The sequence below is a fragment of the Arachis hypogaea genome, chromosome 13 (assembly GCF_003086295.3).
Source record: "Arachis hypogaea cultivar Tifrunner chromosome 13, arahy.Tifrunner.gnm2.J5K5, whole genome shotgun sequence".
NCBI classification, from domain to species: domain Eukaryota; kingdom Viridiplantae; phylum Streptophyta; class Magnoliopsida; order Fabales; family Fabaceae; genus Arachis; species Arachis hypogaea.
The window spans coordinates 97,713,612-97,728,941 of NC_092048.1; the positions used below are offsets into that span (position 1 = coordinate 97,713,612).

General features: G+C 38.5%; 2 protein-coding genes across 2 annotated transcripts; one reads left to right on the top strand and one right to left on the bottom strand.

The window, feature by feature from the left end:
• The first annotated feature begins 1,403 nt into the window (after positions 1–1,403).
• Positions 1,404–2,429, top strand: LOC112732413 (uncharacterized). Its single transcript, XM_025781132.3, has one exon. The coding sequence runs from the start codon at positions 1,555–1,557 to the stop codon at positions 2,227–2,229; it is 675 nt and encodes a 224-aa protein (XP_025636917.1). The 5' UTR covers positions 1,404–1,554; the 3' UTR covers positions 2,230–2,429.
• Positions 2,430–2,845: 416 nt separating this feature from the next.
• LOC112732414 (RNA polymerase II transcriptional coactivator KELP) lies at positions 2,846–4,312 on the bottom strand. Its single transcript, XM_025781133.2, has 2 exons — positions 3,749–4,312; positions 2,846–3,246 (listed from the first exon to the last, which is right to left on the bottom strand). Exons 1-2 carry the CDS (start codon positions 4,308–4,310, stop codon positions 3,152–3,154), a joined length of 657 nt encoding a protein of 218 aa, XP_025636918.2. The 5' UTR covers positions 4,311–4,312; the 3' UTR covers positions 2,846–3,151.
• Positions 4,313–15,330: the final 11,018 nt, after the last annotated feature.

Below are 15,330 nucleotides of genomic sequence, written 5' to 3' on the forward strand. Positions count from 1 at the left end.
CTCATGTATTGCCGTTATATATTGTTATAGATATGAATATCTGGATATTTAAAAGCAAATCTATTATTGGCATGAGTCTAATGTATTTTTAAAATCTATTAATGTATTCAATAATATTAATAAAAGATGAGATGAGAAGAGAAAAATGGATAAGAGGTGACAGGTGAAAATTACGTCAAGTAGCCAAGTGGAGTAATGGAAATTTTTCAGAGATAACTGACATTAAGTGGAGAAGTTGATTAAAAAGGGTAATACTGGAAAAAAAATTTGGACACCAAACTCATATATTGCCATTATATATTGTTATAGATGACTAATATATGTGCTATTAGGTTCCTGTAAATCACCGTGTTTTTTTTTTTTTTTTGAAATAAAGAGCTCAACACACAAGGTGAAGCATTAAAAGACCAAACAGTATAAACCAACAACACCAAGTATGTGATAGCCCCTAGTCATTTACGGCATTGCCATCAACAACCATAAGATTCACCACCAAATCATTCATCAGAGAACTCGAACGACCTGCTGATAATTCCCTCCACATTAGTAGCTTGATTCCTGAAGATCCTCGTATTCCTTTCAACCAAAATTGTCCATATAACAGCATAAAAACCTATGAACCACCGCCTGGTGTCCTCCTTCCTCAATGAATCCAGCTTTAAAAGTGCTTTTTTAGTGAACCTGGCATTGCCCAGAGCCTCCCAAGAGCAATCACCGTGTTTAATTATATTGTTTGTCTTGTTCCCGCAATCATTTTAGGGTTTAGGTGAAGTGTCAAAACTACCATTTTTTAGTTCTTAATGTGTTGATCCCAATGTCAATGAGACGCTTGATTATCTTAATTTAGACTTCTTGTGTCACGGGCCATATAGAGAAACGGTGGTCCGTGAATAACTAGCAACCAGTTTTTAATATTCATAGCGAATGTTCTTGATGCCAAATTGCCCATACATTCAACGAACCCATTTGCTGCGGTGATTGATTCAAGTTTAATTACCATTTCCTTAATTCCTTCCCCCCTTATCCACTAGGTGGGCAAGTCAAGACAAAAACAAGGGAATAAACTTAGTTTAGAATTCAAAATGACAAAATTAATAAATAATTCACTAACCATTCTTGTGATATAAGTGTAATTAGGTTTGAACGCGGAAGACTATTATTATTTGAAATGTGAAGAATGGCAATTGGAGGGAGAGGTGTATACGGTATAGAAAAGCCTGTGTAGTCACCAAAAAAAGAAAAGCCTGTGCCGATATTTGAAATGTTTGTTTCGTTGCTAATATTAAATTTGAGAATGTAGCATCTTCTTGTGTTGTTTTCCCTTTGGATGAGTTAGCAAGGATCCAATAACTTCGTCAAAAAAAATTCCCCCAACGGTACAATTTCACATGGACGCCGCTAACATCCTAACATAAGATACATGCATACAAATAAACAATTCCACCAAAGCACAGTAACGTGCCATCACATAACAACTACTAGTGCAAGTTTCAAACTTTTTATATATATTATGGGAAAACGTTGATCTTGAAAGAATCACTGAAAACTTAGATAATGGGGAATTGCTCCATTAAGGGTACCACTGGAGAATGCCACCATACTATCCGTATCCTGAGTGATAGTGGTGCCATTTTACAGTTCAAAGGTCCTACAACTGTTGGCCAAGTGCTCCAGCATTACCCAGGCTATGGTGTTTTCCTCTGGGGTCATCCCTCAACACCATTGCAGGTCCATGAGACCTTAGCCTATGGTATTTTCTATTACCTTCTTCCCCTGAAGGGGAAAGCCCCAGCGGAGGACCAGATACCTAGTAATGGGGTTTCAGCACAAGGGGAAGGCCAAGAGCTTCTTCAATGGTCAGAGGTAGAGTCAAAGAAGAGCGATGATACTGAGCAACCTAATAAGTTGCCGTGTGCTGAAGGGGCATGCAATTATGTCCAGAACTTGTCTCCCGGGTCAGCTCTCGAAGTGCTGCCTTCGGCTAAGAATGGGGTGTGGAGAGTGAAGCTGGTGATTGGCACAAGGCAGCTAGAGGAGATTTTGTCGGAGCAGGTGAACACGGAGGCGCTGATCGAGAAGATGAGGATGGCTGCAAGTAGTAGCCCTACAAGGAGCAGAACCATGGCCACTTGGAAAGTTGGGTGGAAGCCAACACTCTTCCATACATTGTTGGCACCTATTTCCCGTGCAAGAATCACTGCTTCAGAGTATAGCTTTGGTTCGGGTTAAGGAATGGCTTCATCAGCTTCCAGCTGTTTATAACAATCCATCAAGAGGAGCACTTTGTGAGTATGTTAGATCTTTCCTAACAAGATCTAGAAGTTCTAGGTACATCTAAGCTTAGGGTCTTGTGTTTTTGACGACCTGTCCAAAATATCAATGAAATTTTATGATTATGAATGCCAAAGAATAGACGCTTGACATTTCTACATTGTGTATCTATAACTACTTTCCGCACCACGACATGAAAGTTGTTAAATATTAAATCTTCTGTATGTAATAAAAATGCCATGAAATAAACAATGATCGGCAACCAAAGACTCTTAACACTGGAAGGGCAACAACTGTTTAGCAGAGTTTATAGGTTTCAAAATCTTATCTTCAAGACTGCTATATTCAGTAAGCAAAGTGATGGAAGGTACTGTGCCAAGAAAGCAAGGTGTAAGGTAGCGAATGAGAGTTCCATAAGTGTTGCTTGTAAAGCAAAATTGACTCTTTTTACTTAATGCTATCTTTTTGGCAGAAACTCTAATCGGAATGCTGCCAAAATTGAACCCAAAACATAGCAAAGAACTAACATAAACAAGCCACTGTCTAGCCAAACCTGACAGAAATCAAATGGATATTGCAGGAAACAACACAAGATAATTGAATATAATGTAAAGTACTAGCATTCATTTTTGGCCTTTTGCCTAGCTTCAGAGTCTTCCTGAAAATAGCTACAAGGATTCCAATAGCAGTAATTTAAACAGTACATGATTCACAGTGATTACAAGCCCCAAAACAAAATGACCCATGATGCAGAATATTTGCCGAAATAAAAGAGCAAAAAAGCGCTACATTGCTTGAGTTGAGATATCAGCTGTCTTCATGGTCCATGGGGAGTGAGGTGAATACTTTGCTCGATATGCAAGCGGACTTGAAGAGACATTTATATGTTGCCGGACTGCATTTTCTTAATGGCCTTTTCTATAGCAGGCACATTTTTCTTGAAGGCTGACCATTGCTCCTCTGTCAAACTTATTCCTGAAACACAACCAAAATTAGAATTTGAGAAAATCGCCTCGAGATATTTATTAATAATTAGTACTATGTATGTGCTGAATAAAGAAATGAAAATTGATGAAGATATTCAGCTTAGCAGTATACAAGGCCAAAATGCAACTATCAGTATCACTTATCAGTAGCAGAAACAACAAAGCTTACTTTCTAGATTCGATATGACAGAAACACTTTCAGATAAACCAGTTCATACGGTAAAAGACCTTGTCATCTATTCTCAAATGAGCATCAGAGCATTACAACAGCAAGCCTCAAGTTAATAAACACTACTTAGAACTCCAACCAAGGGTTTCTCAGAACTCCAACTAGCAAGACCATATCATCTATTGCTCATTAGGAAAGAATGTTTTCCGAAATTAAATCATCATAAGTGGGTTGGTTCCCGTTCGAGGTAAGTAGCTAGAAAAAAAATATATGGGTATTTGGAAAATAAAAATGAAACCTTTGAGAGAAATAGGAGAAGTACCTTTAGAGGTAGGGAGTTCCTTGCCGTCCTTTCGATAATACTCGCGAATGGAGACCAAAGTTTTGCCTCGGAAGTCCTGAACGGTGACCCTTCTCCTCTCAGAGAGCTTGCAGATGATGAGATCGCCGTCGTCATCGTACTCCGGCTTGTTGTGATCTTCTTCAGGTTCAGGTTGGCGCTGCTTCTCGTCGAGGAATGCTTGAACGACCTGTTTGACGAAGGCTTTGAGGGGCGGCTGGGAGAGGTCGAGGCCGAGATGGGTGGAAGCCTGCTTCCGAATCTTCGACTCTGTCATCTCATCCATGTTGGATCCTTCTAGAATCGTCCGCACCGTTTCCTCAATCCTCTCTTTCGTTTCCGCGTCCTCCATTTTCTCTCTCTCTCTCTCTCTCTCTCTCTGATGACCGCAGCAGCGCAGTTTACGGTGACTGACACTGCAACTTAAATCGCCACACTCTACCCAGTGCTTTAAATAAGGGTAGGTTCGGCATTCCGCATGTATTTCTCCCTCTAGATTGTTGTTATTGCTTTTGTTTTTTAAGATTTTCCTCTTTGTTATCATTTGTTTATAAAATAATAATATTGAATCATACTATGATTTATATCTTTGCAAAATCTTAAATTAAGTTTTAAAGTTGTCTTTAAAATTTCATTAAGTTTTAAAATAGTCTTTAAAATTAATAGTTATCTAAATACGTTTTTAAAATTGTACCTCAAAATTTATAATAGTCTGTAAGATAATTTTTTGTCGAAAATCTGAGTTGGATTGATTCTTGTCACACTGACACGCTCACGTGGCGATGAAAACTTTTTTTAGAGCAAATTGGTCCTTTTTTTCCCTTTAAAGTCTTAATCCCTAAATGATTTTCAATATCTATCAACCTTTTACTATAAGAAAAATATTTAAATATTGTCGGATTTATCGACAGATTATTTATCGACGACTTTATCAAAATATTCGCCGGTAATATGTTTACCGTCGGAATAAATCCAACGGTATAAACTTCGCTAGTAATTATTTATCGACGGATTTTTTTGTCTGCCGCTAATTACATAAGGTTTGATATAAAAAAAAGATACCTCATGCTGGCTAAGTAAATTACATAGTTGAAGCTCTCTAGACAATAAAATATTAAAAAGAAAAATTAATTATACAAATGGTATATCTGTAAAATCGCAAAGTTAGTAAATAATTAGCTAATAAATTAACTATTAACCTAAGAAATTAAAAAATAGAATTTTATAAGTTTAATGAGGTAGAACTAATTAAAATAAGAATTTTAACACTAATTTTAAAAAATTTGACTTAAGATTGAGCCGAACAGGCCGAACTGGGCCCGTATTGGATCCAAGACTCAACATATATAATCTTAGTCCAGCCACTTCTTCCCCATTAAACACAAGAAATCACGCTGGAAGCAAGGAAGAAGGGAGAAGCCACAAAACCTAACCTTTGTCCAACTTCAAATTCAATTATCCTTCAATCTGGAGCTCCGATCGCTGCACCGTTTGCGGCCACGCGACCGCAACGTCGAACTCTATAAAATCCACTAAACAATTTAAGAGGTAAGTCATGTTTTCTGTCCCAGCTATTCATCCCCTCAATTTCGAAATTCAATGAGTAATTATGTTGAATCTTGCGTAATTTTGGTGTTTAGGGTCAAATTAGCTTGCGGGTATTGTCGGGTTTAGCTCATTGGAGCTGTGGGTCAGGTAAGCACCCTCAAACCCTTGGTATAAGTGTTGAATCAATGATCTATATATTAATTATAGTGAAAATTGAGATCTTAGATTAGAAATTGAATGTTGGTTAGGTGAAAATTAATTATGCGAGACTTGGATTGAGTCTTGGTGATTAGAGGGTCTCTTGGTGAAGTTTTGGAAATCTTGGGAGCTTGGAGAACATTGAATTGTGAGGTGTCCCAGGTTTATCAGGGAATCGGCCAAGGTATGATTTTAGTTTATTGTAATTAAAATATAATGTGTTGTGAAAACTTATGTTAGATGACCATAGGATAAGTTGTATGATATGAAAGTTGAGGTTTAGTGACTCGTTGTTGGAAATTGTTGAGTGGGTAGTTAAAATGCATGATGATTAATTATTAATGATTGTGAATAATGATAATGAGAATGATTGATGATTGATGAATGATATCGAATTATAATGATGAGCTTTAAAATGAATAATAAATGTGATAAATAATATTGAGTGGTTTAGATGAGACTCGAAAAGGGTGGCAAAGTCTGAATTTTAGGGGATGTGCTGTCGAAATTTTATGAAATTTTTTGGAAAGTTTTATATTTGGGTAATTTAGATGGAAGAATAGTTTGTTTGATTTTGATTTATTTAAGAAAATAATGAATTAGGTTTGAATTTAAATTATTTAGAAAAGAATTATGTTTGAGTTTGATTAAGAAATCACATTTGGAGGACTTTTAGTGAATTTTAAAAGTAATTGGTTTTAAGTAAAATTATTTTGAAGGTTTTGGAGAATGTTACAAAGAGGTGGTTTTGGTTTTAAAGAAAAAAGATATTTGAGATTTGAATTACCTGGGCAGTACACAAGGGTTGTGACTTAGTCCCACTTGCTCCTGGTCAAGATTTTAAAAGATTGTGATTTTGAATGTGAGTTTTGACCAGACAAGGATCATGGTGGTGTACCTGATAAACCTCATTTTGAGGGTTTATCTTGTGCTTAATTTAGGGGACTTTATGAGCTTTTACCCACATTTATTCAATGAAATAGCATGGTTTCATGATTATCTCCTAATTTGTGCTTAAGTGTGAAAATATGCTTTTAAGCCTTAATTAGCTAAATTTAATTCGCCTTTGACTCCACTAGATGCCTTGATGTGTGTGTTAGTGATTTCAGGTTTAGAAGGCTAGGAATGGATCAAAGGAATGAAGAGAAAAGCATGCAAAGTGGAGAAATCATGAAAAAGCAAGGATTTGGGATGAGATTAACGATGGGCACGCACAGCAGACGCGCACGCGTAGATTGTGACATCGCATGGCGACGCGTACGCATACATGACGCGTACGCGTGGATAGGAAATTGTCAAGCGACGCGTACGCGTGCTGTACGCGTACGCGTCGATACTCGCACGTGACTCACTTAAAGGCAATCCGCTGGGGGCGATTTCTGGGCTTTCCAGGCCCAAATCCAACTCACCTCTGATGCTATTTAACCCAAGAAATGAAGAGGAATAAAAAAAGTCTAGTCACACTAGTTTAGTTTTAGTTTAAGTTTTGGAGGGAAAGTTAGTTTTAGAGAGAGAAGCTCTCACTTCTCTCTAGAATTAGGATTATGTTAGATCTAGATTAGAATCTCTTAGATCTAGATTAATTTCATGCTTTGATTTACTTTTTCCTTTGTAATTCTTCTTCTTCTACATCTCCTCTCTCTAGTTTAGCATTTAATTCATGTAATTCTCTACTTTTATGTTGATGCACTTTTGTTCTTCTATTTTTATGTTGATGCACTTTTGTTTCTTCTATTTCTCTTTTAATGCAATTTATGATTCATGTTCCTTTATTGTTGAATTGCTTTGTTGTTGTTCAATTTCTTTTAGTTTCCTCTTATGCCTCTCAAGTGTTTGATGAAATGCTTGGTTGGATTGTAGAGTAGATTTTTCTCCTCTTGGTTTTGGTAGAGTAATTAGTGACCCTTGAGTTGTCTAATTCCTTTGTTGATTGATAATTAGAAGTTGCTAATTAGGTTGAATGCCACTAAAACTAGTCTTTCATCATGATTAGGCTAGGACTAGTGGACTCAAGTTAATCTATCCACTTGACTTTCCTCCATGGTTAGAGGTTAACTAAGTGGGAGCAATGGACAATTGTTTTCACAATTGAGGAGGATAACTAGGATGTGACTTCCAATTCTCATACCTTGCCAAGAACTTTGTTAGTTGTTAGTTATTTCCTTTGCCATTTATATTTCTTGTCTATTATCCCAAAAACCCCAAACATACCTCATAACCAATAACAAGAACACTTTATTGCAATTCCTAGGGAGAATGACCCGGGGTTTAAATACTTCGGTTTATAATTTTAGGGGTTTGTTACTTGTGACAAACAAATTTTTGTATGAAAAGATAATTATTGGTTTAGAGACTATACTTGCAACGAGAATTCATTTGTGAAATTCTAAACCACACAAAAACCCAATCATCAAAATGGCGCCGTTGCCGGGGAGTTGCAATGGTGTTATGTTATTGGTTATTGTATATATGTGAATATTGTGAATAGCTTAATTTTTGGATTGCTTGTTAGTTTTTGCTAGTTTAGGACTTTGTTTCATACTTTCTTATTAGCTTTTGTTTCTTATTTTCTCTTTTCACTATGAATTCTCACTTTGGTTATGAGTTTGGTTCTAACTATGTTGTAGAAAATGAGGGCTACAATGAGGATGTGTATCAAGAATGGGACAATCAAAGGTGGGAGGAACCTTATGTATATGATCAATCTTCATGGCAACAACCTCCACCAATACACTATGAACAAGAGCCATTCTATGATGCATACCAATCAAATGGCTATGGTGAATCCCCTTGTGACTTTCAAGAACCACCACCATATGCCTATGAGTCATACCCTCAACATAACCCTCAACCATACTCACAAGTCCCTTTTTACCAACCACCTTCATATGACCCTACTCCTTACACACCATACCAACCACCTTTTGAATCATATGAGCCACATATAGAATCACCACCATTCCAACCTCAATACTTCCAAGAACCACCTACTCCATACTATGACCAAGGTGAGCCACCTCCAATGTACACAAATTTTCAACCTCAAGATGAATTCTATCTCCCACCACAACCCTCCATGGAAGAATATCAATGTCCATCTCTCAAGAAAACCATGGATCGGCTTCAAGCATCCGTCAAAAGTTAGATACATGGTACTCATACCACATGTCCACAGATGATTGCGGGAGAGCAACCGAAGAGGGGAGTATGAAGGGAATTGTAGAATCTCAACTTGTGAACAATGGATTGGAGTGTGTTGAGCAACAAGAAGAACAAATGGAGAACATGGAACCACCACATCCTTACTATGATGAATCACCTTTCTACTATGAACCCTTCCCCCAAGACAATGAACCCTCTCATCCACCCCAACCTCCAATGGATGACATCCTTGGTGTTCTTCTTCAAGGGCAAGCGGAGATGAAAAGGGATGTACAAAATTTCACGGCCGCCTTAGACGAGGTAGTGAACAGATTAGCCTCCCAATGCTTGGACACTCAAGGAACTCCCATGGCTACATGTGAAGAATCCAAGGAAGAGCATAGCATGAAGGAGAGATTGGATGATGAGAAATATTGCTTTGTGTTAGAACAATTGGAGGAAGCTATAATTATTGAAGAAAAGGAAGAAGTGGTAGGAGATGCGGAACCACCTTGGGAATATAGATTTGATGAAAACCCCTCTAAGAAGATTGAATTTGATGCTAAGGAGGAATGTGAAAAACCTCCAAGGCATATTCCATATGAAGAATTGGATGAGATAGAGCAAGAATTGAGTTTCCTTGATGATGAAGATCAAGCATCAAGTCTTAGTGGTGAAGAATTCTTTGAGCATGAAGAACCTTCTCTCGGTGGATTTGAAAGCGTTGTGGAGGTAAATTTTTCTCACCCTCCCATTTATAGTTTGAGTAAAGGAAAAGGCTTAGATAAAATTTTTGAACAAAAGATTACATTTGAGAAAATTTGTGAAGAGGTGGGAGTCCTTAGAAAGAGAAGGACGGGAGTTGGATACGCTTTGTCAAGACCCTTAGAAGCGTCTTTGCCTAGGTTGCAATCTACTCCTTCATTTGAGTGGGTGAAATTCATTTCTATTAACTTTATTATCCCACTTGAATATGGTTTGCTTGAAACGGATGGCCATCTTAGGGAACTTTATGGGACGAAGCGTAAGCAAAAAATGTTTTGTGGTTGGTGTTGCAAATCAAGGCTAATTAGGGTTGATACATCAAACATGAAATATAAAGGTTGGAGTAGTGCTCAACTAGATGGGTCTAGGAGAATTGTTGGGCACTTCATTGAGAATTCCTCTTGCTTGCCACCCGGATGGACTAATAATGATCAACTTCAAGACGGGTGTGAAAATAAAGTGTGGGATCCCGGATTACAAGAAGAGGATCGACTTTGGGAGCCCCAAGCTTGTGAATAACTCCATCAAGACTTGGTGCAACTCATGAGAAATTTTGGGGCACAATGGAGAACCAAGCATTGGTGGGAGTTCCAAGAAGAATTTAACCACAAGCCACCTTGAGAGGAGCTCTGGTATGCGAAATCGTGATCTTCAACAATGGCGCCAATGGCTTGGTACTCTCAAACGTGAATCACACTTTGTCACAATTCCGCACAACTAACCAGAAAGTGCACTGGGTCGTCCAAGTAATAAACTTTACGTGAGTAAGGGTCAATCCCACGGAGATTGTCGGCTTGAAGCAAGCTATGGTCACCTTGTAAATATCAGTCAGGCGGATTCAGATAGTTATGGAGATTTGATAATTAAAACATAATTTAAATATAAACTAGGATAGAGATACTTATGTAATTCATTGGTGAGAATTTCAGATAAGCGTATAGAGATGCCTTTCGTTCCTCTGAACCTCTGCTTTCCTGCTGTCTTCATCCAATTATTCCTACTCCTTTCCATGGCAAGCTTTATGTAGGGCATCACCGTTGTCAATGGCTACATCCCATCCTCTCTGTGAAAATGGTCCAATGCGCTGTCACTGCATGGCTAATCATCTGTCGGTTCTCGATCATACTGGAATAGGATTTACTATCCTTTTGCGTCTGTCACTACGCCCAGCACTTGCGAGTTTGAAGCTCATCACAGCCATCCCTTCCCAGATCCTGCTCGGAATACCACAGACAAGGTTTAGACTTTCCAGATCTCAAGAATGGCCGTCCATGGGTTCTAACTTATACCACGAAGATTCTAATATCTCGGACTCAGTCCTCTATATTAGATATCTAAGAGATACTCATTCTAGCTTGTTTGTATGTAGAACGGAAGTGTTTGTCAGGCACACGTTCATAGGTGAGAATGGATATCTTAGAGAAGGAATAAGCTTGAATTGAATAGAAAAACAGTAGTACTTTGTATTAATTCATGAGGAACAGCAGAGCTCCACACCTTAATCTATGGAGTGTAGAAACTCTACCGTTGAAAATACATAAGTGATAAGGTCCAGGCATGGCCGAATGGCCAGCCCCCTAAACGTGATCAAAGGATTAAAAGATAATCCAAAGATGTAAATACAATACTAAAAAGTCCTATTTATGCTAAACTAGTTACTAGGGTTTACAGAAATGAGTAAATGATGCAGAAATCCACTTCTGGGGCCCACTTGGTGTGTGCTTGGGCTGAGCATTGAGCTTTACACATGTAGAGGCTTCTCTTAGAGTTGAACGCCAGTTTGTAACCTGTTTCTGGCGTTTAACTCCACTTTGCAACCTGTTTCTGGCGTTTAACTCCAGAATGCAGCATGGAACTGGCGTTGAACGCCAGTTTGCATCGTATAACTCGGGCAAAGTATGGACTATTATATATTGCTGGAAAGCTCTAGACGTCTACTTTCTAACGCAATTGAGAGTGCGCCATTTAGAGTTCTGTAGCTCTAGAAAATCCACTTTGAGTGCAGAGAGGCCAGAATCCAACAACATCTGCAGTCCTTTTTCAGCCTGAATCAGATTTTTGCTCAGGTCCCTCAATTTCAGCCAGAAATTACCTGAAATTACAGAAAAACACACAAACCCATATTAAAGTCCAGAAATGTGAATTTTATTTAAAAACTAATAGAAATATACTAAAAAACTAACTAAATCATACTAAAGACTATGTAAAAACAATGCCAAAAAGCGTATAAATTATCCGCTCATCACAACACCAAACTTAAATTGGTGCTTGTCCCCAAACAACTGAAAATCAAATAGGATAAGAAGAAGAGAATATACTATAAATTCTAAAATATCAATGAAACTTAGCTCCAATAAGATGAGCGGGACTTGTAGCTTTTTGCGTCTTGAATAGTTTTGGCATCTCGCTTTATCCATTGAGGTTCAAAATGATTGGCATCTATAGGAACTCAGAGTTCAGATAGTGTTATTGATTCTCCTAGTTCAGTATGTTGATTCTTGAACACAGCTACTTTATGAGTCTTGGCCGTGGCCCTAAGCACTTTGTTTTCCAGTATTACCACCGGATACATAAATGCCACAGACACATAATTGGGTGAACCTTTTCAGATTATGACTCAGTTTTGCTAGAGTCCCCAATTAGAGGTGTCCAGAGTTCTTAAGCACACAATTCTTTTGCTTTGGACCTTGACTTTAACCGCTCAGTCTCAAGTTTTCACTTGACACCTTCATGCCACAAGCACATGGTTAGGGACAGCTTGGTTTAGCTGCTTAGGCTAGGATTTTATTCCTTTTGGCCCTCCTATCCACTGATGCTCAAAGCCTTGGATCCTTTTTATTACCCTTGCCTTTTGGTTTTAAGGGCTATTGGCTTTTTGCTCTTGCCTTTTGGTTTAAAGAGCTTTTGGCTTTTTCTGCTTGCTTTTTCTTTCTCTTTCTCTTTTTTTTTGCTATTTTTTTTCTTTTTTTTTCTGCAAGCTTTTGTATTCACTGCTTTTTCTTGCTTCAAGAATTATTTTTATGATTTTTCAGATTATCAAATAACAATTTTCCTTGTCATCATTCTTTCAAGAGCCAACATATTTAACATTCATAAACAACAACTTCAAAAGACATATGCACTGTTCAAGCATTCATTCAGAAAACAAAAAGTATTATCACCACATCAAAATAATTAAACCAGTTTCAAGGATGAATTTGAAACCATGTACTTCTTGTTCTTTTGTAATTAAAATATTTTTCATTCAAGCGAGGTGATGGATTCATATTCATAACTTTAAGGCATAGACACTTAGACACTAATGATCATGTAGTAAAGGCACAAACATAAATAACACATAAGGCTCAAAAATCGAAAAACAGAAAATAAATAGACAAGGAGATTAAGGAATGAGTCCGCCTTAGTGAGGGTGGCGTCTTCCTCTCCTTGAAGAACCAATGGTGCTCTTGAGCTCCTCTATGTCTCTTCCTTACCTTTGTTGCTCCTCCCTCATAGCTCTTTGATCTTCTCTAATTTCATGGAGGATGATGGAGTGCTCTTGGTGCTCCATCCTTAATTGTCCCATGTTGGAACTTAATTCTCCTAGAAAAGTGTTGATTTGCTCCAAATAGTTTTGTGGAGGGAAGTGCATCCCTTGAGGCATTAGTGGTTATGGAAAAACAAAAAAGCAATGCTTTTTCCACACCAAACTTAAAAAGTTTGCTCGTCCTCGAGCAAAAGAAGAAAGAAAGGATGAGAAGAAGAAGAGATGGAGGAGATGGAGGTGTGAATGATTCGGCCACTGGGGGTTTAAGGTGGTTATGATGTGTGAAAAGGAATGAGTGATGGTTTGAATTTGAGTGGGTGGGTGTAGGTGGGTGTATGATGGTTTTGGAGGGGAATTGGAGGTGATTGGTGGAGGTTATTTTGGGGAAGAGAGTTATGAAAAGGTGTGAAGGGGAGAGAAGAAGTGGTGGGGATCCTGTGGGGTCCACAGATCATGTGGCAATCCTATGGGGTCCACAGATCCTGAGGTGTCAAGGATTTTTCATCCCTGCACCCTTTAGACATGTAAAACGCCCTATACATGCAATCCTGGCATTTAACGCCAGACTGCTGCCTGTTTCTGGCGTTAAACGCCACTTCCATGCTCTGTTCTGGTGTTTAACGCCAGGTAGATGCTTATTTCTGGCGTTAAACGCCAACTTGGTGCCTGTTTCTGGCGTTTAAATGCCAGACTGTTCTCCTCCAGGGTGTGCTATTTTTCATTCTATTTTTTATTCTGTTTTTGATTTTTCAGTAGTTTTTGTGACTTCGCATGATCATCAACCTAAAGAAAACATAAAATAACAATGGAAAATAAATAAATATAATTAGATAACATTGGGTTGCCTCCCAACAAGCGCTTCTTTAATGTCAATAGCTTGACAGTGAGCTCTCATGGAGCCTTACAGATGTTCAGAGCATTGTTGGAACCTCCCAACACCAAACTTAGAGTTTGAATGTGGGGGTTCAACACCAAACTTAGAGTTTGGATGTGGCCTCCCAACACCAAACTTAGAGTTTGACTGTGGGGGCTCTGGTTGACTCTACAGTGAGAGAAGCTTTTCATGCTTCCTCTCCATGGTTACAGAAGGAGATCCTTGAGTTTTAAACACAAGGTTGTCCTTATTCAGTTGAAGGATCAATTCTCCTCTGTCTACATCAATCACAGCTCTTGCTGTGGCTAGGAAGGGTCTTCCAAGGATGATGGATTCATCCTCATCCTTCCTAGTATCCAGGATTATGAAATCAGCAGGGATGTAAAGGCCTTCAACCTTTACTAGCACATCCTCTACTTGTCTATAAGCCTGTTTTCTTGAGTTGTCTACCATCTCTAATGAGATTCTGGCATCTTGTACCTCAAAGATTCCCAGTTTCTCCATTACAGAGAGTGGCATGAGGTTTATCCCTGATCCAAGGTCACATAGAGCCTTCTCAAAGGTCATGGTGCCCATGGTACAAGGTATTAAGAACTTTCTAGGATCCTGTTTCTTCTGAGATAATGTCAGTTGATCCAGATCACTCAGTTCATTGATGAGCACGAGAGATTCATCTTCCCAAGTCTCATTACCAAATAATTTGGCATTCAGCTTCATGATTGCACCAAGGTACTTGGCAACTTGCTCTTCAGTAACATCTTCATTCTCTTCAGAAGAAGAATATTCATTAGAGCTCATGAATGGCATAAGGAGGTTCAATGGAATCTCTATAGTCTCTAGATGAGCCTCAGATTCCTTCAGTTCCTCAAAGGGAAACTCTTTATTGGTCACTGGACGTCCCAGGAGGTCTTCCTCACTAGGATTCACGTCCTCTCCCTCCTTTGTAGGTTATGATGGTTAAATCAATGGCCTTGCACTCTCTTTTTGGATTCTCTTCTGTATTGCTTGGGAGAGTACTACGAGGGATTTCAGTGACTCTTTTACTCAGTTGGCCCACTTGTGCCTCCAAATTTCTAATGGATGACCTGGTTTCATTTATGAAACTTAAAGTGGCCTTAGACAGATCAGAGACTATGTTTGCTAAGCTAGATGGATTCTGCTCAAAACTCTCTGTCTTTTGCTGAGTGGATGATGGAAAAGGCTTGCTATTGCTAAACCTGTTTCTTCCACCATTATTAAAGCCTTGTTGAGGCTTTTGTTGATCCTTCCATGAGAAATTTGGATGATTTCTCTATGAGGGATTATAGGTGTTTCCATAGGGTTCCCCCATGTAATTCACCTCTGCTATTGCAGGGTTCTCAGGATCATAAGCTTCTTCTTCAGAAGATGCCTCTTTAGTACTGTTGGATGATTCCTTCAATCCATTCAGACTCTGAGAGATCATATTGACTTGTTGAGTCAATATTTTGTTCTGAGCCAATATGGCATTCAGAGTATCAATTTCAAGAACTC